The 27858-nt window shown below is 41.5% G+C and overlaps 2 protein-coding genes across 2 annotated transcripts; one reads left to right on the forward strand and one right to left on the reverse strand.

Annotated features, from left to right (window-relative positions):
• Positions 1–6863: 6863 nt before the first annotated feature.
• mc2r (melanocortin 2 receptor) lies at positions 6864–9588 on the forward strand (the record flags this gene model as incomplete). Its single annotated transcript, XM_084027292.1, has 2 exons — positions 6864–7216; positions 9038–9588. The coding sequence occupies 2 exons, from the start codon at positions 6864–6866 to the stop codon at positions 9579–9581; spliced, it is 897 nt and encodes a 298-aa protein (XP_083883418.1). The 3' UTR covers positions 9582–9588.
• Positions 9589–15078: 5490 nt separating this feature from the next.
• LOC311024735 (melanocortin receptor 5-like) lies at positions 15079–22316 on the reverse strand. Its single transcript, XM_084027288.1, has 4 exons — positions 22096–22316; positions 21205–21311; positions 17967–18155; positions 15079–15694 (listed from the first exon to the last, which is right to left on the reverse strand). The coding sequence occupies exons 1-4, from the start codon at positions 22261–22263 to the stop codon at positions 15124–15126; spliced, it is 1035 nt and encodes a 344-aa protein (XP_083883414.1). The 5' UTR covers positions 22264–22316; the 3' UTR covers positions 15079–15123.
• Between the last annotated feature and the right edge of the window lie 5542 nt (positions 22317–27858).

Raw genomic sequence — 27858 nt, forward strand, 5'->3', positions numbered from 1 at the left:
TTTCAAGATACTCCTTCCGTCTCCCTCAGCCTCTCACATGGGCCTTGCTGAGCAGCAATGGTAAAGCAATCCGTTTGTTTCAGTGAACAGTTTAATGTCCCATTGTGAGCTAAATAGGTTTCATGGCTTTTTTTCACACAATGAAAATGAAAGATATCAACAACAAATTAGATTTTTGTCAAAAACACTGCAAATAATAACCCACTCATCATTGCTTATTCATCTGTTGGTTATATATCAGTTATATTGGTTTTATCAGGCTTTTTTTCCCACAGAAGACATTTTCACACACCGGGAAAAACCATGTGGTGTAAATAATCAAATTAAATAGGCTGAATTCCATTTAGCTGCTTTAGTTTTGGGATGTTATGCATGCTAGTCGTGGCTTACTGGGACACTTGAAAACAACAGAGCCATTATTAATATTACCAGTAAAACCTGTGCTTTTTCACCTCTTCCTCGGGTTTATGCTGTCTTGGTTTATTCACTTAGCAGGTAATCACTCTTGGTTGTTTCATCCTGGATGGTGGCTCTGATGCTCACTAGTCCTCGGGCTCCCTCCTGCCGCTTATACAATCTCAGAGTGGAGTTGGGTTGAAACCCTCCATGCATGGTGAGGAGCTTCTTGTCTTGATATCAGTGACTTCTATCTCTTCCTGTGGCCAGGTTATTATACCAGCGGGGTATCTGATGACTGCCAGACTGTGTATGTGTTGATGGCTCTGATCTTGTTCTTTCCATTCAGCTGACTTTTCAGGACTTGCCTTACTCTGTGTTGCTATTTGCCTTGTGGGACTCCAAGGTATTTTTCCTGGATCTGCATGTTACCTTCTGATAAATCATCTTGTCTCCCTTGGATACCATCTGACCACACTTATCTGGTCTGAATGACATGGCTGATGGTAACTCCTCTTCAGAACCGTTATCCGTAGCCACTGTTGGTGATGATCTGGCTGAGGGGGTTCAGGCCTGTGCAGCGGGGACAGAGCATTTCCTTGGTATGCCACACTTGATGTTGGCTTTGAGTTGGCCTCTAGAGGCGTCTTTCAAAAAGGGAAGACTCCCCAAAAATAGGGATGAGAATGACCGAGCTAAGATCCTGTGGGATTCCCAGATCCAGACTGATGAACTGGTGGTGGGGAACCAACCGGACATGGTGGTGGTGGACAAACAACAGAAGACAGCCGTAGTGATAGATGTAGCTATCCCAAGAGACAGCAACACCAGGAAGAAGGAACATGAGAAGCCAAGGAGGAGCTAAAAAAGATGTGGAGAGTAGAGGCAGGGGGTAAATATTCAAATAATATTTCCCATAGAGTGCACTCAGACTGGCTGGGGGTCGAGATATTCATGTGAAAGTTTCTTTGCATGCACTAACATACATCTGCTGAACTCCACAGAGAATATTGAGGCTGTGTGAATTCTGGCCATGTTAAAGGAAGCATGGGAAGATGTGGGTGTATGTCTAATTAAAGTTTTTTTGCTATGTGTTTCACAAACAAGACTCTCATGTGATCCAGTCGCAGTAATCTCTGTAACGCTTTTCACTCAGCACACCAGAGAAAAGAGGGGGAGGCTCGCTGTTCAATCAATAATGCAAAATTAACTAAACAGAAGAATAGAATCAAATACACTTTCTGAGTTCAGTGATAGATGATACGCTCCATCACTGGGCTCTGACTCATCATTATTGAAGTTTTTAATGCTAGTTTCTTATCAAATGCGAGCACTTGCTGCTTTGTCACAAGTGTGAAAGTTTTAATTAAAAAAAAAGAAAAATAGTGTTATTATTACGACAAGCAGAAAATATATAAAACTTCTTTTCTTGGTTGAATAACATGCCTGACAAGATTTGCTGTTGACAAACTGCGTGCAAATCACAGACTTACAATTAGTCGCTCTGCAGCACCAAAAAGCGTTCAATGTTGGAGCTAAATTTCCACTGGAAAATTTAAAAAAATGTTTTGAAGATGAAACTTTATGTCAGCGCCAGGTGAAAACCTGTGATTATGATGAGCTTTCGCACAGCAAATAGGCTTATACCTGGCTTTTCCTTTCTTACTGCTATTAAAAGTAGATAAGACTTGTACCATCGACCAGTGTTTAATAGATCAAATGTAACAGAAGCATGCCGTGTCTACCATCGACGACTTTGAGGTCTTGTCCTCTGTATTTTTCTCTGCAGATTTCATTTCATTCATTGAGAATAAACTTAAGATCCTTCCATTGACACCACATCTTGGTTGGATTTTAAACATGTAATCAAACATACATGTGCACAGACATGTGTTCTCACAGGTCGCAAGAACTCCAATACCCATGTCTGACATTTGTTTACCTCTGTATTTTAAAAATCCAGACTACAGCCTTGAACAGAATGTATGGCAGACAGAAAAACACACGGGGAGAGTGTCAGAGTCCTTTTGATCATATCATAAATGGACATAGTAACAAAAAAAAGAGAAAAAGAAGAAATGGACGAAATAACATGCGTCACAGCCTTGGTTAGGCAGACTTTCAAGGCTACAACAACAGTGTTGCCTGCCGTTCCCACATAAACCCCCGCCACTGCATATGAGCCTTCACTTCAGCTCTATTAGTGCCTTTTGTTGAAATGTTCTGTAGAAATGATGGCAATGACCAATCATCTTTAAAAGGCTTCTAAATCAGGACCAGGTTATTTCAGCAGCTGACAAACAAGTAAGGCATGTTTCCTTTGATTCCAGCTTTTACATTTACAATGTCTTGTCAAGGATTCAGCCGGTACACTCCTCTATGTGTTGGATAGAGTACATAGTGAGTGAATTACTGTAAGTGCATCAGTATGTCTGACCGTCTTTGAAGAGGAGAAAAAACCAATCAATATTACATTAGGGGAGTCTATCTGTGAGAAACATTTTACCAGTAAAGTACAAGTAGAAAAGAACTCCCATTAGGATCTACTACTGTCTAAAAAAAGGTGACCAGGACTGAACCTTTGTAGATGTAACTAAAGCTTCATGCATTACCGTTCATTCTCCCACTTTGTTCAGTTCTGGATGATTCATACGCTTTGATCGTCTTTCAAAGGGAGCTCATTGTGATGGTTCTTTCCATCGTCATGGGCAACTTAAGCATGGGTTCTAACAATTTGGACTAATACGAATTGGAATATATTTTGAGGAAATAGGAACAAAATACAAACACAGAACTCTACAGTCTTACCTTTTCCGTATAATGACATTTAGGGATCAAATCTGCTGTAAAGACCAAAAGATTAGTCAGTTTGGCACCACTGCTGTTCAAACTAAAGTCACAGGGCTTTATCTGTCGTTACGCAGCGTGCGATGATAGATCATATGATCATGAGGCATATCCAATCGAATAACCAGGTCAGGCCTTGTAAAACCAGCTGTTTGATCATCGGCATATTAAAAAAGGGAAGACATGCAGAAAAGGTTTAATTTGCGAGGGAGGGGAGTGCAGATAAGATCTGTGAAGTCTTTGACACAGTGAAGGGGACGGGCAGAGAGAGAGGAGCCTGTGTTGAAAGAACGTGTTTACACAACTGCTGATGAAGGTTTGTTTAAGTTGACAAATTGATGGTTTATACTTTTCTTTTTCATGCCTGATCAATAGTAAGTAAACCTACGTTATCAATCATGGGAGACGCAATACCTGGCCAAAATTGTGTGGTCACCCAATTGGGTAGTCACCTTTGTGCACACGTATTATTGGTGTGAGCTGTTGCATGCTGGATTTAGTTCTGAAAGGGAAATCTTAATGCTACCAAATTAAATATTCATCCAGCCATTCATCCATTTTAATTCAGGGTCAGGTAACAGTAGCAGCAGGTGAGCAAAGTATTCCATCCCTCTCCTCAGCAACATTTTCCAGCTCCTCCTGGGGGATCCCAAGGCAATAGCAGGCCGGATATATATATATTTCTATTTATTTATTTTATTTCTAAGGGACCATGTACAATATTAAACATCAATGTTACCATTTGGTGCATCACATCAGAGTAAGCATAAGGCTAGCATTCATCTGCAGTCCCTTGGCAGGTCACAGTTAAGACACGTCAACAGGACAGCATGTTAAAGATGGGACAGAACTGCATAATAACAATAAAAACCCACGGCACATACAATATTACACACCGTGTGTGTGTGTGTGTGTGTGTGCGTGAAAAATGTTGTTTTGCCAGTGAAAACACTTGAATGACGGCTGGGGGTCTCTTAACCAATAACCTGCTTGGCCTGCAAATTTTCCTTCAAAGGTTAATTTGACCGTATGCTGACAGAGACATATTGACCCTCTGCCAGGGAGAGATCTATTAAAATACACACACAAACACAGCTTTTGTATTGCTATACTACTGAGGTATTTCTGCAGACTTCACTCTTTTCCCAGAATACTAAATCTAAGATCGAGACATCACGAAGCATCAATGCAATCTGCATTCACCAGGTGTTGTGTAGTTATTGTGTTAACTGAGAGAGAGAGAGAGAGAGAGAGAGAGAGAGAGAGAGAGAGAGAGAGAGAGAGAGAGAGAGACATCAAACACAATGACATTATTCCCTGAACTGTTCACACCAACAAGATAAATCCATTCTCAACTGTCTATTGAGGCTGGTGTTGTTGGGTTGTTATTATTTGTGATTTTCAATAATGTACTAACCAAAAGCTGTCTTTCTATAATATTTTAATGATTGCCATATACTTTGGTGCAGACATACTTCCCCAGGATACACAATAATAACTTCGACCAAAATGAAGCTCTAGTGTAACTCCAGTTAGGAAGACTATATTTGCATGCTAAGGCCTGTGGTTTATTTCAAATATATACTGCCATTCACTCCTCTGACGCATGCTCGCCCATAATTCCCTTGCTGTCAAATGTCAAAACAGGTTTTCTGGTTAGCTGGTCACATCCATCCACATAGCACAGCATTACACCTACTTTGTTAGCCTATCGTCTTGCTTCTCTCCTTTTTTTAAAATGAGATTCTCTCCCTGCCTTTAGTATGTTCAGGTTGCCCGTCAACCTCCCATCTCCGCCGAGTCTTGGCAGATTCATCATTTCATCAGCCTAGTCTGAGCAGAAACATCCTCCACCACCAGTGTCTGGTCTCCACAGGGGGGATTCATTCTGCTGCTGCTCAGGGCCGATCACAAACCTCCCCATGGAGTCTAGGCGCTGAATGTTATACTTGTTAACTTAAAGATATTCCAATCAACCATTGCTCGTCTTTGCATTTACTGCCAACAGGCACATGTTTGTGTTCCTACACACTAAACGTGACCATGGTAAACATTAGCTGCTAAAAGCACTATTTGTCCGAGTACAGTGTCACAGTGTCGTAGCCTTTTAAGAGCAACAAAAACAATCTGAGTCATGTCCGGACACAGAGGAGGGTGCCGGCCCCCTTCGGGTTCTGGGTTCTGTCCTTGAGTGAAATCTACGACAGGGAGCCAGAACAACAGGACCCTGAAACTGAACTAAATGGAAAGCAGTCGTCAAGTGACGCTAGTCCAAAGAAGCAATTCGGTCCAGTCCATGTTGCTCTTTAGTCTCGCTTTGATTGAGAACTCAGTAAAATACAGAAAAACCTGTAGACTTGCAGATGACATTCAGTCTTACCTCTTTGATTAGCCGTTTTGGTTCTTATGCTAAGGAGGCAAACAATGGACCTCCTACAGGTTCTTTAATTGAACTTAATGCAGCATCGTCGATTATTCTGCTGACATTGAGATTGCTTTGGGATTAATGAGAAAAGAGGGGTGGGTTGGCAAAAAGCTAGGTATAATTACTATAATGAAAAAAGCAGCTTGATAAAAAAAATTAAACTCATTTTAGTAATGATTATGATAATGAGAACATGTTCCCTTGTCAAATGAATTTCACAACTGGAACACAGTTCAATTATAAATGTGGAACAAAACATGTTCAAGTTGAAGGGCAGGATACTCAGATAAGCTGTTAAACCTCAAATAAAAAGGTTGCACTACTCTTCGGGGAGAAAAAACAGGTGGCACGCAAATGACAAACTCAAAACGCTCCATGATTCATGCTGAATGCAGCGTGTGAAACACTAGTAGGGAGGTTGTTTATGCAACGCAGTCAATAGAAGCAGGATGGCCGTACCTGTGGAGTATGATGAACTTCAATCATTTTTGATTTTTCTTTCCACAGGTGACGCATCAGGCAAACATTCATACCAGGCTCTAAGAGGAAGCAGACAGGAAACAATCGACACAGCTCAAAAGACCAGCAATTTATCAACACTGCAATCTCTCTTTGGCAATAATTGTCTGTCTTTCTTCGAGCTGTGGACAAACCCACCATCTGAAAAGTCACCCGCAGAAAGAAATCGAAGGCATGGCCCTTATGTAAACAGCCAAACAGAAGCGGATGTATTTGGCAGATGACTATAGATTATGACTGAGCTGTCTCAAAACCCCCTTAGCCCCCTTATGCCAGCTGAAAATAAGACGTACAGTACAAAAGAACATTTTGTGAAGACGAACAAATTGGCTGCAGTTAGCAGCTTGTTGCCATGTATTCCTGCTTGCTTGTCTACTACGAGTGGAAGTAGTCACACTGTATCAGGTGAGAGTTCCTCCATCACCACCACCACCACCAGGTCAGATTGAATCTCCTGTCGGTCGTAGAGGATTAAGGCAAGATTGAAAAATTGAGATACTGTGAACATTATACACAATATACAGCTGCAGTCTAGTCTATTCCAACATTGAAGATAAGACTAAAGATTCCACAGGATCGATTTTCCTCATATGGTTGTCTTCATCTTTAGAACTCAACATTAGAGCTTTATTTTAATCACCTTGTTTACATAGACAGTACACCATCTTGGCTAAGCATGAACACGACCAGGGCCAATCTGTCGGACTGCCCTGACGTGAAGGTCCCCTTCCCTCTCTTCTTCACCATCGGTGTGGTGAGCCTGACGGAGAACCTGTTGGTTGTGGTGGCTGTCATATGGAACAGGAACCTCCACTCGCCCATGTATTGCTTCATCTGCAGCCTGGCGGCCTTCAACACCATTGCCAGTCTCACCAAAACCTGGGAGAACCTGATGATTGTGTTTGCCAACGTGGGACATCTGCAGAAGAAAGGCTACTCTGAGAGGAAGCTGGACGATTTGATGGACTCCCTGCTGTGCATGTCGTTCGTGGGCTCCATTTTCAGTTTCCTGGCGATTGCCGCGGACCGGTACGTTTGCAGGGCTTGGATTTGCACATAGAAAGAGTTTAGATGTTTACAGTGTTTCTAAACCCTACGTTTGACAGTGTGATGGATTACTTTGAATCTGTAATGCCATGAAATGTATTCAACTCCAGCCCCCTAATCCCCTTTAAAGCTATTTAGCTCTATTTTACATGAAAGGAAAAAAGTGCCTTTGTGACTTAAAGTCCCAGTGAGATGGAAGTAAGTGGTCCCCATTGAAAGTGAATATTTGAGCTTACACCGCTGTTAAAAGAGGGACTAAAGCGAAATCCTTTGCATTTGACTGCCAAAAAAGACTTATATTGTAGTATGATACAGAGCTACAGTGGCTCCACACTGCCTTGTCACTAAACGTTTCAGTTTGACTAAAGGTTGAGGTCTTTATCTTATTAGATGACATTGGTTGCTACTACTGTAGTTTATGCATCACGCATTACATTTTGTTCTACGGGAAGAATGGATGGAAGGATTTTGACATAAAAAATGCGAAGAAATGTATCTTTTGCAAATGGTTTTGCATACACTGTTAAATAGTTGGACAATATGACTGAGGATGTGATCTAAGAGTTAAAAAAAAAGGCATTTTTCAATTCATCACAAATTTAAAGGAAACCAGAACCATGGTGGGTATACCAAAGGCTTTAAAACAAAGACAAATTATTTTAGATGTGTTTGCTGTTGTGATAACATCAATACCAGTAAATAAAGTAATCACAGTATTTTTTTCTTAAAGGTGCAATATACAGAATTAATGTAACACCATACAATGGTTTGCTTTGTAAAGATATAGTGTAGTTATGTCTACCAAAGCAGAGAATGAAGGCGCTTGCCCTCTGTGTGTTTGTTTTGATCCGAGCTTGTTCCATGTTTACATGACTAGTTCACAGCTGTCACTCTGCACTGCACTGATAGGCGGTTACAGCTGATAATATCGTCCCGACCAATGGTGTTATAGAGACGTTGTGCCCACCCTCTATTTCCCCCTCAAGTAGAAACTGCTAGCTCTGTCAGCAAGTTTTCACTGTTGACCACTGTTAGCACTGGTAGCTGCAAGCCACCGGCTCAGCAATTACCATGTGCCATTGAGAGCAATTTTAAAATGCTTCCAATCTTGCATATAGCACCTTTAAACATGGTAAGTGTGTGTGTGTGTCTATATATACATGGTATGTGCATGCCCTCATTCACACACATTCACACGCATCCAGTATCTTGCCAGTATTTTGACTTGAACCGGGATACGATCCACCAAATCGACATAGCCATCAGGCTGCTAAATTTACAGTAGCTATTTTAAACGATGACTTTTTTTGTTTTAGTTTTATTTCCATATGCAGAAGGCTATGCCTTTGATATGGCAGCATATGTCACCAATCTCCCTTTGTGTGCGTTTTTGACACAATGTTGCTGTTGTTTGTGTGACTGAGGACGGGGTAAGATGCAAATGAATTGCCCTTCTGGGGACAAATAAGTGGCGTCCCGTTCTTATTTAACTTGAACAGGAACACGCGTCTTATCCTGCATCTTGACTTAATGAGCACCCAAACAAACAAACAATCAGTGAGGAAAACTGCGCTGCTGTCGTTATTCGGCAGGCTAGATAGCTAATTGGCTGCTCAGCTGGAGATCATTAGACAGAGCGTTAACATACCTGCAAATGTCACTTGGGTCTGATCCTTAAACTTTAATACCATTAACAACACGCCGTCTGCATAACGGGATCAACGGGGAATGTGATTTCAGTTAAAGTATCCGAGTGTAGCTGAAATGAGCAGATGATGAAATTATTTTTGTTTTCACTTCCAGTTACATCACCATCTTCCATGCTCTTCGCTACCACAACGTCATGACAATGAGGCGCACAAAGGTCATCCTGGGCGTCATCTGGACCACATGCGGGGTGTCGGCCGCGCTCATGGTGAGGTCCTTCGAGTCCAAGTTCATCATGATCTGCTTTGTTGTCTTCTTTGTCGTCTCCTTGGCAACCATCTGCTTCCTCTACGTCTACATGTTCATGCTGGCGCGTATCCACGCGAGGAAGATCGCCACTCTGTCCACCAGCGGGGGTGGGAAGCGCCAGCGTCGGCGATGGTGGGGCAGCAGCATGAAAGGGGCTCTGACTCTTACCATCCTGTTTGGGGTTTTCGTGGTGTGCTGGGCTCCGTTCTTCCTCCACCTCATCCTCCTCATGGTGTGCCCCATGAACCCGTACTGTGAGTGTTACCGATCGCTGTTCCAGCTGCATGTGATCCTGCTGATGAGCCACGCCCTCATCGACCCGGCCATCTACGCCTTCCGTAGCGCTGAGCTCCGACACACCTTCAGGAAGATGCTGCTTTGTTCCGGCTAGACTCTATTTACACCTTTAGCCTTCAATTTATCCACTAAAAGTCCCCAGTTGCCCTTTACCTGCAGACTGCTTTATATTCATGGGGTTGCATCTACATCTGGGAGTCAACAATGCGCAGACCTGTACTGCCAATGAGCAGCTGTGGTGGTCAAGGGGATCCTATGGTGGCCCTGAAGGGCAAACGGCAACGAATTAACAAAAACACGACATGAACAAAAACACAACCACATGAACAAAAACACGTCATTAACAAAAACACAACAAAATGAACAAAAACACAACGTTAATGTTGTTGTGTTTTTGTTCATGTCGTGTTTTTCTATTTAGCGTGTTTTTGTTAATGTCGTGTTTTTCTATTTAGCATGTTTTTGTTAATGTCGTTGTCGTTTGCCCTAAAGGGCCACCGTAGGTCCTGCACGTTGTATTTGAAGACGGCCAAATCAAGGCCATTATATTTAGTGTCCTTTGTATTTGAATGAGCACGTGTTGATTTAATAAATCATGGTCCCATTTTGAGTAAAATAGATGATAAAGCAGGGTATGCTTTATGGCGGGACTACCTTGTGATTGATAGGTCGCCACTACAGACGCTATACCATCACTATCCAACCAATGCAATTAACTACTAAGATTACTTCAACATTTAGCTGTTATTTTACCTCGAATAATGTAAGCTGTTTTAACACATGCAGTGAGGTTGCTGCTCAGGGTGCCGCTCTGCTGTTCCAAATATAGTCTCTTCCTTTCACTGGTTGCAAACATCCAAGATGGCTAAAATGCCAAACACGAGGCAACACAGAAATGAGGTCATTGTAACATTCAGATAATAAAATGTAAACCTTAACGCTTGATTCATGACTTCATTATAACCTACATGGAAATCAAATTGCATACTGCATTCACATTAACATGTTTACACTTTCAACTGCCGGTCCTGTTCATTATTTTTATGGACAGGATTTCTAGGCGCAGCCGTGGGCCGGAGGGGATCTGGTTCGGGAGCCACTGGATTTCATCCCTGCTTTTTGCGGACGATGTGGTCTTGTTGGCTCCTTCGAGCCAGGACCTCCAGCATGTCCTGGGGCGGTTTGCAGCCGAGTGTGAAGCAGCCGGGATGAGGATTAGCACCTCCAAATCTGAGGCCATGGTTCTCGACCGGAAAAAGGTGGCTTGCTCCCTCCAGGTCGGGGGGGAGTTCCTGCCTCAAGTGGAGGAGTTTAAGTATCTTGGGGTCTTGTTAACGAGTGAGGGAAGGATGGAACGCGAGATTGACAGGCGGATCGGTGCAGCGGCTGCAGTAATGCGGTCGCTGTATCGGTCCGTCGTGGTAAAGAGAGAGCTAAGCCGAAAGGCGAAGCTCTCGGTTTACCGGTCAATCTACGTTCCTACCCTCACCTATGGTCATGAACTTTGGGTCATGACCGAAAGAATAAGATCCCGGATACAAGCGGCCGAAATGAGCTTCCTCCGCAGGGTGGCGGGGCGCTCCCTTAGAGATAGGGTGAGGAGCTCCGTCACACGGGGGGAGCTCGGAGTAGAGCCGCTGCTCCTCCACATCGAGAGGAGCCAGTTGAGGTGGCTCGGGCATCTGCATCAGATGCCCCCTGGACGCCTCCCTCGGGAGGTGTTCCAGGCATGCCCCACCGGGAGGAGACCCCGAGGAAGACCCAGGACACGCTGGAGTGACTATGTCACCCGGCTGGCCTGGGAACGCCTTGGGGTCCTCCCGGAGGAGCTAGGGGAAGTGTCCGGGGAGAGGGAAGTCTGGGCGTCCCTGCTCAGGCAGCTGCCCCCGCGACCCGGTACTGGATAAGCGGAAGAAAATGGATGGATGGATGGACTTTCAACTGCAAGGCTGCCTGCCAAGATGGATCCTTTCTAGCCATAACTATACCCCTCAGTCTTTCTCTGTAAGTCGTTTTTCTTTGGATAATGGTTATCTCACTATTTTCCTCTCTGTCTTGCTGACTATAACCATCCATTCCTCCCGGATTGACCTTTTCTCTCGGGACCTGGATGCAATCTCAATTCACACAAAGCTTCAGTCTCTTCAAATCTTGTTTAAAATGAACCGTCTGCATCACATTCACATGGGAAAATTTCCCAGAATCTATTTTATTCAAAGGACATTTAATATACATATAATATAATTTTATTTTTATCTCACATGGATCATCATTCATAATCTTGAGACTTACCATTTACAGACATTTACAGGACCACAAATCCCCACAGCTGTATGATGAAAAAAAAAGCTCACTTTACCTTTTGCTTTTATTTAGAAGCATATAAATAAAATAAATAACTTGAAGCAACATGACCAACATGGACATCTGTTGTTTCAATTGAAGCTCACATTTATATTTTGCTTGCTACAATGTTACCATTAGCTAATATGAAATATGTCCCTGCAGCTGTTGACATGATGTCGCTGTACATAAACATTGGACTGCAATGCATGCAATGTGAGCTTCACCTCTCTCCAGCGTCACATCATATTCAGCGTTTCTTTTGCCGTTTCTGTGGGCACGAGCACTGAGTATTTATAATTAACAATAACAGTGAATCACTTTGCATAATTTCACAGATATGTCATGTTGGAGTTGAAAGTACAGTGATGAAAATGGAAAATGTATGTTTTTCTCATATCTCTTTATTTATAGGAGGAAAACAGCGATTTTCCATTTTCCAAGTATATCATTGGTTGTTATCAAAAGCTCTTTTTCATGTGTGAATGAGAGTGTGTGTGATCCATATGCTCTTCTTGTGATCGCAACATGCTCACAATAAGCATCGATGGGAACTGCAGTAAGGCGATTACAACAGCAAACTGGTTTTCTACATGTGCGGTCCAAAGAAAGCTCTTTTCTCACTATATTTATATGCATAAAATGTCATTATGTTAAGATACAAATACTACAACTACTGCTTTTTTTTGTAATAAATATTACAATGCAACACTTGGAATCAAATGGTTTCTTCTGCCACCAAGAAATGAAAGTGGTTACAACAAGAGAAAAAAAATGGTTTTATAGTTAATAGCTTTGTGATTGATTCTGTCAAGCTTCCCAGGTGGGAGGTAGGTGCCACTAACACACTTACAGAGAGCACTTAGAAGCTACACATACAATCACTTTTACATTTCAAGTGTAAACGCATGGCATCTTAACATTATTACAGGGCATGAATGCACTATGAAGAGATGGTCACACATTCACAGAAGAGAGAAAAGCAGCTATAATAAACATCTAAGATTTAAGGTTACAGACAGGAGAGTGACTGTACACCCGTGATGGAAGTAAGGGCCGCAGTGGTAGAACGTTGGCAAAGTGATGCCAATCAAGTTCAGCAGCAGCCAGCCCTCCCCCACCCACACAGGTCATGGAAACAGCTGTGTGGCTTCTTCGGTTGGTAGAGGTGTGAACACATAATGATGAAAATGATCAGTTCAACAGTGAATCACTAAAAATATATGTACATATTGGTTTTAAAACCTCTGTGCTCCCCATCCTCTCTTTTTTTAACATGAGATTGTCTGTGTGCTTCTTGTTTGTTTATGGTGTTTAACAAGCTGCTGCTTCTTCTGTATTATATGAGAAAGTCATTTTTTTTATTGTATTCTAAAAATGACATGTAAGAATGTTTTTTTAATCTGATTAACTTGCGCTTTTTTTTTTTTCAGATCCCTCTGCGCCGACTAATTAAAATTAATCAGGGGATGAGATTTTCAGCCAGTCAACACTGACTCAAGTGACATCACTTGAGGCAACTCACTACTAGATTACCCTCAAAAGTTCCCCAATCATTCGCATATAGCCATACATTCTCACTCCGAACTCCTCAAATACCGATGCTGTGTTTGCACTTTTCGACTGCTTTCACACTGGGTGAGTATAACTATAAGTGTAAAAAATCCCTGACTTGGATGGCTACCTCAGTGACATCATCAAACTCCACCCACACTACAGCCCCTACATGGCAAGACTATGCCCCCTTTGTTCCTTTTATCCTTTGTAGCAGAGAACCGCTCTCATCGCAGGTGTCATTGTTTTTTATTTTTTGTCATTGTATCCTAGTATTGGATTTATGCTTATGATTTAGATTTGATTTGATATTGATTGGAATAGCATTTCGCGGAGCAGCGTTATATTATTGTATTTCTTTCTTTCATCAACTCATAATCATTTCAGACTGTTCAACTTGTCATTGCTCATCAAATCATCAGTAGACTGCACTAACTTCATTCCTGTCTGGGAGTGTGTCTGATCAACACACACCATTACGTCTGTCACAGCCATAAAATCTGCATCAATTTCTTCTTCCAAACCAACAATATTTTGTAAGTCCTTGGCAGATTTTTTTCAATGTCAATGTGCCGTATGGCACAAAAAATGGTTAGAAAAACCCTGTTGTGACGATAGGATGATTTTGCCATGTGAAGCTTTTTGGTTTGCATTTGTAGTCAGAGTTGTAATGGTCATGTTTGAACAGTTTTTGGTTGTTAAAGAAGCACATCGCATTGTCTGAAATCTGCTGCAATCTTGGAACCCACAGACTGTCTTCTGGTGACGATTTGGTTTTTGTTGGCTTAAAATGAGCTTGTAAACTGGCTACTTGTGTGAAACAATCTGGTCACACTCTTTTAACTGCATTGCAGATATCCGCTGGCTTCACTGGAACCTCAGAAATAGAGCCCAGTACGGACCCAGAGGCTTCCCCTTCATCAGACAAGAGCAGATGGGTGGTGGCAAGTATTTACATGCTTTCTTTTCAAAATAAACTTTCAACGCAGGTTGACTCAAGCGACAAAAGTTTGAGTTTGTTATATGGACTATGTTTGCTACACAACTGCCGTTAGTTATGTAGGGAATTTACATAACAAAACTATGGTAAAATAGCTAAAAATTGACTTGGTTTCACACAGGAAACAGCGGCCATTTGTTCTTTTGACCGAACCTAAATAGGACTCTCATGGGCTTGCATTAGAGCCTCAGTGCATCGGTGTCAGATAGGAGCACTTTGGTTGAGTTGAGAGTGTGAACAGGTCGGCAGGGTAGCCAACATGTGTAGTAAGCAAGTTTGTACAGGTTTTACACAATAGCATTTATGATTTACTAACGTTGGAGGTGAAAATAAAAATATACAATAAACAACGTATAAAATGAGCTCACTGATTTTAAAATACAAGGTCAAAGTGGAGGGATAAAATAATAATAATATGTAAAAATGAAGAAGCAGGACACAAACTGTGTTCAGGGACGGCTTTAAAATGCTCCTGACTGGGTTCAAATAACGTACCTAGTAAACTAGCCACTTTGTGCGCATGGCGAATACAGTAGCTTAACTTTCCTACATATTGCGAGACTCCCCTTTCCACTTCATGCTGTACAGAAGACAAAAAATGTGCTTCCCTGTGCACTGTAGTGGCTGAAAAGTTCAATGAAACTGTTCTGAAAAGGTGTATTCGGATAGAGTCTCTTATGGTTTTGCTCCAGTGTCACATTCTTCAGATGCTGCCAGCGGTCCTCTCCGTCAGTGTCCCTCAGTACTTACCCGTCAGAGCGCAGATGTTGTTGCAGGCGTTTCTCAAGCTGTAACAGCAGATGATCTCCTTAAACGTCTTCCTCATCTCCTGGCTCCTGAAGGCGTAGATCAGCGGATCGATCACAGAGTTGCACATGATGAGGATGAGGTACATGTTGAAGTGGGACATGAAGCACACGCAGTAGAGGTTCCGCGGGCACGAGATCATCAGGATCAGGTGGAGGAAGAAGGGGGCCCAGCAGACGATGAAGATCCCCAGCAGGATGGTGAGCGTGATGGCCCCCTTCATGCTGGCCCGCTGGTGGATGGAGTTGTAGCCGGGCAGGGCGGCGATGCGCTTGACGTGTGAACGCGCCAGCATGAACATGTGGCTGTAGAGGGAGGCCATGATGAGCAGCATGGCAAAGAACATGGAAACCAGGCAGATGATGACTGGGGTGGTGTCTGAATAGATGATGAAGACGATGCCGCAGCCTGTGCAGAAGGTCCAGATTCCACCGATGATGCAGCCGGCTCTCCTCACTGTCATGATGTTGTGGTATCTCAGTGCATAGAAGATCGTGACGTACCTGTAGATACATACTGTATATTAATTTCTGCGAGGAATTATAGGAAGGAATTATAGAAACCGAGGGCAGGTTCTACAATCTGACTTTTATCCCCCAAAAGCAGTGAATCGTGGAAATAGGATCTTTCATTACGCCACCAATTCCTGGTGAACAGCCAAGTCTTAGTGCAATAAATATAATGATGGAGACTTTCTGCTAAATGCTTCCTCCCTGTGGAGCTGGCCAACTTCATAATAGAGATGCAAGCCTCTACCTGTGTTCTGGATCCCATCCTGGCTAATCTCATAAAGAAGTGTCTCCCTGCCATCTCCCTGCTCATTACTGCAATCATCAACTCTTCCTTCAGCTCTGGCTCTGATCCCTCTACACAAATTCAATCTGGCCGATGTCATCCTCAATATCAAGAAATCCGAACTTAATTACAAACTTCAGGCCCATCTCCAACCTTCCCTTTCTGTACAAAATACTCACGAGTTGTTGCCACCCAATTTAAAACCCACCTCACCTCCAACGACCTGTTTGAGACATTTTAATCTGTTTCCCAGTAACAGCACAGCACAGAAGCAGCCCTCCAACTAGTCACCCACAACCACCTCCTCTCCTAAAATTCGGGTAATTTCGAAATCCTTATCCTCCACAACCACAACCTCCTTCGCTTCCGCCTTGAATCCAGCCTCAACATCACAGGTTCTGCCCTCTCCTGGTTAGACAAGGCAAGGCATATGGCATAAGGTCATATCGCACCAACAGACATCAGTTCATCAACATAATAGAAAACTGCTCCTCCCCTGTCCCAAGGTGTCCCCCAGGGTTCAGTGCTTGGTCCTCTCCCGTTCATCCTGTACATTCAGAACTATGCCTCTTACCTCCTCACCATGACCACATAACCCCTGTCCTCTAGATCATCCACTGGCTCCCTGTCACACTATGCATTCACTTCAAACTCCTACTCATGCACAAAGCCCTCCACAACCAGATCCCCTCCTACCTCACTGGCTGACTTATCATGAACTTATTTTACTGAATATTAGCCTTCATGACATCACTATGACATTCCCAGAGTTATTTTCCCAGACTTGTCAAAGCTCCTCCAGAGCCATAGAAGACATTGTTACAAATGTATTCAAAGGCTGAGTACTAACCATGATGAGGAAACTAAAGTTCCAGACACCAGAATCAAAAGGGCATTACACAGTTATTAATTGGGCGGAAAGTAAAGAGAAAGTGTTGAGTCTCCGAGAAATTCCACTCAATGAATATTTTGATGAATGATAGAGATACATGCTGCGGTTGTTTGCTGATTATACTGCAGAGACTCTCTTCTTTGAAAACCTTATGAAACTTGTTTTCTGGTGCCAGTATTAATGAGCTGAACTAAAACCCTGTGCCTTGTTTCAGGACAAACAGAGCAAAATCAATATTCACACTGACTATTTTGAGAAAATCAGCCAAATCTTCTCAGACACTTTTTTGGTAATTTAGGAAGCCTTTCTTGCTTTTCGCTTGTCATTTGTAGTACATACTGACTGTAATGTAAATGCATCCACATAACTATGATGTGGATGGGTCAAACAAACACAGGAAGTACACTCAGGAGACCAGTGTTCAAGACTTTTTTTCCCATACTTATTTTATGTTGTTTATCACCATGTTTTACCTAATTGATGTAGTTATTTTAAGCCCAACCATGATGTTTTTCCTCAACGGAAGTCAGTGGTTTTGTTGCCTCAAACTAAAAGCAAAAGCCAAATATGTGTTCTCATGGCACGTTAAAATATATGCCTCCCCATATGACTGGGTTGCTTCTCATACCTGGATTTCAGGACAGAGATAAACATGCTTGTATCTGTGCCTCCATAATGACAACGGCAGTGTGTACCGCTCCTGACGTTCTTACCTTTCACAATAAAAGGCCTAGACATTTAGGTATCACTGTTTATGAGGAACATAAATTCACTCACAACGTTTTGATAAGAGGCAACTCAACCAAATAGCTTAGAAAAAGTATTTTCCACATTGAATTATGTCAGTATTTGCTATGGAAAATTACCTGAGTGTCTGAAAGTGTTCTTTCATTTTGCCGATGAGCTCTCTATAAAGCCCTTTACAGAGTCCTCTACAAAGCCCTCTACAGAGTCCTCTACAAAGCCCTCTACAGAGTCCTCTAGAACTCCCTGACTTTTGAGTAGGGAGTAGTGAATGTTTAAATCATTTCGACCTCGGTCTCTGTTTAGGTGGTCTTAACTACAACACTGCCTCCCTCCATCATTACCTGTCCACAGCGATGGCCAGCAGGCTGCACATTGACGCTACGACCGAGATGCAGATCATGGAGTCAAACACATTGTCCATCTGCCGGATGAAGTGATCCTCCACCACCAGCTGTCTGTTGTTGAGGAGGTAAATGATGATGGTCTCCCAGGCGTTGGAGACACTCACCAGCATGTCCGCTACCGCCAGACTGCAACAACCAAACCAAAGTGAAGTTAAGCTCCGGTCGTATGTGTAGACGTTCACAAATCTGTATGTTTTTCTTTCTGTTCCACCCATGAATCCAGGAACCCCCCCCCACCCCCCCCCCCCCCCCCCCAACAACCAACAATTAAAGGAGAAAATGTATTACCGGTAGAAAAAGCAGTGTGAATGATGACATTTTCAAGCAGAGCTGGAAATCCAGAAAGTGCTTAAATGAATTGCTTGAAAAATCTCGAAGCCCAATTATATTGCAAGTCTTTGGTCACTTTGGTATTCTCTGGCTAAACATAACCATACTTTGTGGCAGCAAAGATTCAGGTAACTTGTTTTCTAAGTCGACTGAATGTAGTTAAATGCCATTCATCACCAGACAGATATCATCAGTGTTGTCTTATAGCAAGAAGCACTGGAATATTAAACGAGTAAAACGAAGCACATTCTGAATCAGAAATCACTTTTCACCTTGTCCTACACACTCATTGTACCATATCTATCATATTGTGTTGAAGTCTGGAGGAACATTTTAAAAAAGCAACCAACAATTAGACAATTTGCAGAAACGAGCTATAAGGGTAGTTCATCATGCTGGTTACCTATAATCTGTTTTTAAATTCTCTAACGTTGAAATTCAAGGATTTGGTCAGATTTAAAACTGGAAGTCCTCTAGTAGAGAGGGGGGTTATAGGTTGAGAGGGGAGCTGATATTAAAATGACCTTTAGTACGTACGACTCAAAAGACCACGTGCATCTCCGTTGGGGGGGGTGGCTCTTTGGAACGGCCTTGAGGTGGCTTTGAAACGCAGTGTAAACATAAAAACATTCAAACGCAGTTATAAACAGTTATTTATGGACAAATATAAAGGAATGGAGTTGGAGATTTAAAGTGATCTAGAGGTATGTTTCGTTTTTGCTTTTAGTTTTGTTATTATTTTGTGTTGGATATATAGCTCATATTCAAAACTTGGATAATGACTATGTCACACAGAGCTTTATGTAAATTTAAATTACATGTAAATTATAAGTGATAATGTAATGATAAGCATAGCTTCCACCTGTCCCTCCTCGAAGTTGAAAAATGTTATTGATTTATTTATTTTTTGTATTTTACATAATTGTATAATGTTTTGAGCAAAATAAAGATAAAATCTGAACCGATCTGAAACAGCATTGTTCGTTCAATAGATGAACTCACAAATGTCACGATGGCTGTAGTGATATTTTTTTGGGTGACATTTGTACTAGCTTATGTAAGCATGCGTCATATTTTATTTTAGGAAAATAGGTGCACAACATGACCAGAGATGTGATGTTAAAGGGTTAAAAGGGTATCTATCTATCTATCTATCTATCTATCTATCTATCTATCTATCTATCTATCTATCTATCTACATTTCTTATTCTTCTGTTATTAAAAAATGAAAAATCAGAAACGTTTCCCGAGTCTCCGAATGGAGGAAAGCGCCGTGAGGATGTCGGCATGTGTGATGATCAAAGCTATAAGAGTTTATTGACACTTGAAGCTCTTGATCTCAACTGGCTCTCACTGTTGATGGATGGTCTTGTGTTTCAGTTCCTTAGTGTTGGTGACACCGACACAGACAGCGATGTCACATTCTCTCTCCTGTCATTCACTGTAGATAAACCTCATGAAAGCAAGCGGCACCTTTGTTATCCTATCAATTAAGGGACCTGAATGTCTGCTCTGTCTCTGAACATGCTGCTGGCATGTCAGCTGATACTCTTTAGCTTTGGTGAAGGTCTTTAGTCATGACTGTCTGACCCAAGCAAAGTCACAAGTAAGTGTCCCTATAGTGGCTTTTGTTCTTTTGATTTTTCAATTTTCTCCATTGAGGAGTTGATAAACCTTTCAGAAAAGCTCTGCCAGAGCTGCCAAAGAATAACAGCTACATGAAAGCTCAGAATAATTGGTCATAATGTCAAAACGGAGGTGCAGTTCATTTCATGGGTTAGTCATCAAATGTTTGACTTGTGACACCCGATCGAATCCATGTTTGCAGAGCAATCTCAAAGTGGAGAAAACAGTAAATCATTGTTTTTTTTCCATTAACTACATAATATTATTCCTGTGACAGGGAGATTATAAAGCCAAAACAAGTCTCAGAAACTCCGCCTCCCCACACGCAATTTTTTCATTTGTGGTTCGTAACAGTTTCCGGAATTATTTTTCTTTCTTTCGGCACTGCATACTGTGATATTTTTATCAGTGAGACGAATAAGTGGTGACAGATATGATGGTTTGAGCAGTGAGGTTCTGTCAGGCTCCCGATAAAATTATCTCCACTTTTATAAATAAACCCACATTTCCGTCACAGAATTTTATGGTTAAATTATCATTTAAATATGTGATGTTATAATTCAGTCTCCCACAGAAATGTGCAGGAAAGCCACAAAAACACAATATAAATTGAAATGATCAAAGGCCTGAAGGAGACATCTACATTATTACCTAATATTCTTTATCTTGCAAATGTGCCTGACTTAATGTTGTTCTTACATCTCTCTCTCTGTTCTCATCACTCTTCGTAGCTTTATCTACAAATGTAACGCACTATAATTCGTCTATATAACCCATGAAATTAATTCTCACATAATCCATGTATTCCTGAGCCAGAACAGGTGATGCAGAAGAGCGTTAAAGTTGAGCTCCAATGAAAAATGCCCGATCATATTGTGCACCCATTTAACAATAGAGACTTATTTGTCATTTAACCTCCATAATGAAATTATGCCACTTCCGTCATTTATTTGAACTGAAACCACAATCTTTTCCTAAATCTAATCAAACTTTTCTGTCTAAAAACCACAGGTGCTTGGGCAGGCGCACTGATCGCCTGCGTTGCTGGGAAAACTTGAAAAATATCCAAACCTACCGTAGGTTATCATTTAAAGCATTTTATGAGGTTGCATGTAATAGGATGACATGAACAAGTGTAGAAAGGTCACTCCTTTAGGATCGCTTTGAGTCTATTACATTCTAACATTTTATTTTATTGTTCAACAGACAAACCATTTACCTGCAGACGAAGAAGTACATGGGTGAGTGGAGGTTCTTGTTCTTTATTATGGCTGTTATGACCAGGATGTTCTCCAGCAGGGAGATGATACCCAGGATCAGAAAGATCTGAGGACAGCAGAACACAGTGGAACAGAGGAGAATGGAAGATGAACAGATTAGAAGGGTAACGGCACCAAAGGGGGACAAGATTGTTAACAAAAAGAAAAAAATAAGACTGTGGAAAATGTCAGGCTTTCGTTTGGGTGTTTTTTTTTCCTGATTAAAAACTCATCACTGTTTTACATCCATCAGAACTTTATTACTATTAAAATCAATATGAGAGGGCTCATCTATTCATGCCAAAAAAGAGCCAGTGGAATAGATACAAAAATAATTATAGTAGCACAATTGAGAATTTAAAAACAAAATGATATCGAAACCATCATTTTTTTTTCATTCACTGCTCAATTTTGAGAAACAATTTAGATATTTTCTTTCTTTCTTTCTTTCTTTCTTTCTTTCTTTCTTTCTTTCTTTCTTTCTTTCTTCCAAGATTTCTCCCAAATTCACAAAAAGTTAGCAGGCATTAAAAAGCTCATTTGAATATCTAAACCTAACATTTCAGAAAACTTGTACGACAAACATGTATTGTCTTAATGTAGAATCAACAGGTTAAACTTACTTAACTCTATTAATTACATTATTTTTGCCCTATTCACCTCTAGTATCCATGTAAATGTATTTACAAAACATATCACAATAAAAAATGTAAGTAAGATAATACCTCATTTGCATATTTAAACGTTAGTTATCAACTAAGGTCGGTGGTGATATCTATCGAGTTCCCTTCACTTTGCATTTAAGAAATGAAACGAAACAACATTTGGGTGTTCAGCAGCACACGTCATACCTCTACAGCGATGTGGACCTGCTCGCATGCTGCAGGTTTGGAGGTGCTGCTCTTGCCTGGCAGCAGCACAGGGGGCAGGGTGTAGTTCTGGTGGTAGTAGGAGTAAGCCACGGTGGAGTTACCCAGCAGCATCTCCTCTTGGTAGGAGGATACATTGGACAGATTCATCCCTGCTGTGTCTCCGTCCAGATCACTGCTGCTCTATTGTGGATGCCATCTTTCAAACAAGGCTGCAAAGGATCACAGACGTCAAAGTGAGACTGTGTCATATTTCTAGTTCTGACTGCAGACAAGAAGTGGGCAAAGTCATCATGACGTCACTCATTGGTTTGCAGACCACGGTTTTAAAGGCTTGGTCTTTAGCTTCTGTAAGGATCCCCCACTGAAACAGAATATTTAAATCTTTCGCATCTGATTGGACTGATAGAAAGTGGGCGTAGAAGGTAGTACAATAGGGAGCTACACACACACACACACACACACACACACACACACACAAATACGTGATTGATGGATGGGTATCAATACATGATTGGTTGGTTCTAGCTCTAAAGATATGCAATATGAAAAAATATGAGGCTGATGGGTCGAGTGGTATGGGAGATTAAATGGTAAAATAAAAATGGTAAATGGCCTCATTTATATAGCGCTTTTGTCCAAAGCGCTTTACAACAATAATAATAATAGTTTTTAGGCCTTTTTTAAAAGTGTCCAGGGTCAGTGGTGCTCTCAGGTGACAATGACTGACATTCACCCATTCATTCACACATTCACACACCGACGGCAGAGTCAACCACGCAGGGCGACAGCCAGCTCGTCAGGAGCAATTAGGGTGAGGTGTCTTGCTCAGGGACACCAGGCACTCAGCTAGGAGGAGCCGGGGATCGAACCGGCAATCTTGCGGTTGCCAGCCAAGATTAGCCGTGGATGGACAGACAGATAAACGCACAACAGCCTAGCTGTTTGTTTGATTGCTTGATTGATTGAAGTGCTGAGTGGACCGGCAGCTGCAGCCGCTACTATACTGCAGCGCACACGAGAGTCCGAAGGGAATACCACCATATCAGCAGAGCAATAACTCCACAAACAGCAAATATTAAGACTCCTCAGAGAACACACATAAAGGGGATATGTTTCAAATGTACATCGTGCTGAAACACAGATGAGCTATTAAAGTCCAGTTTTAGAAATTATAAAGGTTTATGAATTCATAAAAAAATGATATATTCATCATTGAATGGAATCGGTGCCACATGCACATTTGATGGGGTGACTGGTTGAAAGTCACAGAAGTGGACTCATCTCAGATTACATTAAATACATAATAGATGTTGATCTACAGGAGGATCGATATTTGAAAGTAAGAGAACAAAACATTTCAAAGTTTGATTCGCCTGAATTTATACTGTAAATCGAAAATGACCAGAATGCAGGAAATTAAGTGTGTGATGGTTTAAATGATGTGTTCCCACTAATGTTCAAATGAAAACTAGGCCTTTGACACATTCACACACACAACCGAACACATGATCCCTTGCAGGCTTATGCCTAGCGGCGATGATCATCAAAAGACAGCATTCAAATGATGTTCCCTTAAACCACAGTATGACTGAAATGAAAACAAAAAGGCACTGAAGATTGTTTTCAAAACACTCTTTTCAAAGTCCTCAGCTGATGAGATCTGATGGGATTAGACTGCAGGGCTTCCCCCACATAATGACCATTTGTGTATCGATTACTCACCATGTGTCACCTTGAATTCTTGAAAAGAGTTTCTCTTAGTGTTTGGGAAGGAGAATTACGGCCGGATAGAAGAGGCTGGGGTAATACTGCATGAGTTGTGTGAGAGTTTGTAAGCGGATGTTTTGATGGGGGTTTTTTTTGCTGTTGTTAAAGGCAGCCCCTGTGGCCTTTCTCTATTTAAGATTCTTCATTCGCCTTGAATGCATGGAGAAAAAGAGCGCTTTCATCGAGAGCCCAAGGTGACATGGGGCGAGTAATCCATATAGAAATGTCTTTTATGTAGGATGTATTTAAAGTGTCCTTTATGTCTCCCCTGCAGGCAAGTGCTAGGACAAGCGGACCTACAGGGATGTCCGGTGACTATTAGAGTTTGTGCATTTGCATGTAGGCATTTTTTCTCGTCATCGAGCTGTTTCCAGGACCAGAGCTGCTGCTAAGAGTTGCTTAAGATACTGAATGAAACCCTGGATGGAAAAGGAGTGGAACGCAAACACAGTGCTGTCAAAACAAAACCATCCAAGCAAAGTCAAGACATAAACGTAATTATGCCCATTATGCCCATTATTATGCCTGTTTGGACTGCAGTCCATCTCGTTTGAGCAGATTGCCATCCTCCAAATCCCATTACAGAGTCACACTGGGAGCTGCTGGTAAATAGCGTTTGCCTTCCGGTTACGTTTGAGTGGCTGAGACATTTTAACTGCTGCACAATGATTGCAGGACTATATGAATTAGATCAACATAACTGGAATTGAATTTGTTCAGTATGAATTGACACGGACGATATCTTAAAGCATTCAAAGATGAATGTAGAATTAATGCCCGGTTGGAGCAATTATATTCTGTTTATTGACTGTATAGGTGAGTCTTTTCAGAGTGTACTAACGGTTTACACATTGGGTTTCTGTTTATTATCAATTCATATCAGTAACATATGATATTCTTCCTAAATTCACAGAACATGGGACCAGATGTGTACTGGTAGAAATAACTGATATCCTATTTATGATCATTCACAGCATGGAAGAACCTTATTAATGTTTGGCAAACCCTCACACTCTGATGGAGTCGCACGGCAATTTAAACCGTGTGAACATCGAGCACAAGTTCAAAAGACGCTTTGAAAGAGTCAGATCAGTGTTGTTCGTGTGAATTCGGGGGAAAACTGCTTTTAGGATTAAAATCCTTGAAAATCTTTCAAGACTTTCCTCAAAACATCATATCAAAGAGAACTTGTCAGCTTTAGATAGAGATATGAGTAAATATATAACACAGCAGGAATCTGTTGAACAGCACTGGATGTGAAATGCCAGGTGCTTGAATGGACTTGAGGCACAGGGGGGACCCTTAAAGGACCAGTATTAACATTTCTTGTTTGGAGAGTCACAGGATTCAAAGATCACTTCTTTTTCGATCCGGATTTATTATTCATACTGACACATGATATAGCTGCTTTAGAGTGAAACAAAACTAAAATAAATAAAGCAATTTGAATAGAAACAGTATGACAGCTCTGCTTTTAGAACATATAACCTGCTGCTTTTTTTAGAATCATTTTCTGACAAAATACCAGATCTTGGATCAGCCCATAACATCTGCTCATATAACAGCAGGATCTTCAGGTCATTATTTAAACACACATCACCGGGGTCTACGGTGCTCTTAATTGAAGACAGAGACACGACATAGTAACGGAAAAAGAAAACACTTAACTGAAACTACCATGTTTAACATGATTAGCTGCGTTTAATCTGTGGGGGAGGGTCATAAAACTTAACAATCTGTTTAATGAATAGCAGAGGGTTGTGGGTGGATGAAATAATGCATCAATGATGAGGAAAATATAATTTTATTCCCCATTTAATTGACCTGACTTTAAAATGACAGCTCCAAGGCAACACTGTCGTCTGAATTTGTTAAATGACATGTTGAATTGCGTCCTTCTGCTGTTCCCTTTGTTTCTACCACCCAACTGCTTCCAGCCTCCCCTCGCATCTGCCCACCTGCGTCATGTTGATTTGTTTGCTTCTAGTCGGTCTTTTCACGTTTGGTTTGTCTTTTTTCCTTTTGTTGCTCGATGGTATTTGCTACCTGTTTGCAGTTGCCTTCGTTTTTGTATGGCGTGTGTGAGACCGGCACATATCTGTGCTTTGCAAAATGTCAAAGCTTGCGCCTATTCTGGGAGGGATAGATAACTACGTATCAGGGCTTCTCAACCTTTTGAAACATAAAAAACAAAAGCATATAAAAAAGGACTGTAAATTAAATGTTATGTCACTGACATTTTAGAAAGCTAAAACCTAACAAATATGGATTGAAACATTTTGGAAATCTTTGCAAAGTCAATATTGAGACAATTACAGAGGCGATGGACTGTGACAATGAATGTTTGGATTATAATTTGGACGTGCATTTATTTCTTGTCGAGCAAACTTTCATTTCGTAGACATCATAATAATTATTTTGCGACATTGGCTCCACGTGAATCTTGGAGATACCTTCATAAATTTAAGATTGTTCAATCCACCGGATATTGGTCATCCGGACATCTTTAATGCAACATGAATGGCAGGTGATAAAAAGATGTGAATATGGCATCGTTTTGCTTCAAACTGTGCAAATATAATAGATAACAAAACTCAGTCTGCTCCACTGACCAGAAATCAGCTCTCACACAGCCTCTTTCCAACCATTGCTATAATAGGTGGAAATGAAGCTGGCCCGAAGTCAGCGGATCACGTGAGCTGCCAACATTGATTGAAGCATTTCTCTTGTTGTTTAAATTTGACCAACTACCTATCAGACCAGCGTGGCCACAGGGCCTGGCCAGTGAGATTTCAGGGCCCAGCCCCCCAAATCACCATCGTACACTTATTATTTCTAGTTTTCACTCCATTTTCCTTTCTTTCCAGTTTTCTCACTCTCGCACCTTTCTAGCAATGACTGTGTGGTGGCACCTTGCCTACAAAATGAGCTGACGAGTGCTGACTGTGGTGTTGCTTCGACCTTGGAAGTTACAAATCCGAGCTGGGGATCACGCCACGACCCAACTGACCACGTTCCAGTACAACAAGTCGGAAAAGTTAGGAATACCAGGTTAGCCTTTGTTAGCAGCATTATGTGCATACAAAAACCATATCAACATGTCAACAGATAGACGTTGGACATGTGTGCACCAAGTTTTCACAGCTGCTGCGGGGGGGGGGGTCCTGTGCCAGCTTGTGTAAGGCCCTGCTCAATAACAGGCCCGAGGGTGAAAAAACATGCATTTAATTTAACATTTGAATAATGGATGGCAGGCATAAGGAGATAGTCATCAAGGAGGGAGTGTTTTATTTTGTTTATTTATTCTGTTTGGGTTCAGGTATGTACAGCACAGAAGGGCTGCATGCAGGAGAATATAGATCAGTGGTGTGTTGTTTATATTCTCTTACCTCCAGCCAACCTATGACAGATGGAGTATGATAGATAGAGAATAGAGATATACAAAATACACCAAAGAAATTTATTTGGCGAAACCCCTTTGCAACATTATTTTAGGAATGTTTCACTCCTCTATGGTCCTATGGTTTAGTAATTTGGACTGCAATGTGTTTCAAGACAGAAAACAGGAGACACTGCTTTTGCAGAAAAGAAACTTGGAAAGGAGGCGATGACGAGTCACGTAACCAGACGTCCCCTATAGAGTTATGAGCCTGTGTGGGGATACTGTAGCTGCCTGATGTCGTTTTCAGGATTTAATGAAGGTAAACTTAGTGAACAGCCGTGTGCCGCAGCACTGTGCTCTGGTGCCTGCGCAGCACTTTCAGAGAGCTGCAGTTGTATGAAAATATATCATTTTTTTAAAGGGTGGAGAGCGAGGGGACGATGTGCAGAAATGGATTAAAAAATGGATTAAAAAAAAAAATGACTTAGCCTCGGTGCGTGGGGCGCCAACTCTACCAACTGAGCAACTGAGCCCCAGGAGAAGCTTTTCATTTAGCATTAAGCACAGGAATTTAAATTTTAAAGAATCTTAGG

This window comes from Eutrigla gurnardus (assembly GCF_963514095.1).
Source record: "Eutrigla gurnardus genome assembly, chromosome: 14".
NCBI lineage: Eukaryota > Metazoa > Chordata > Actinopteri > Perciformes > Triglidae > Eutrigla > Eutrigla gurnardus.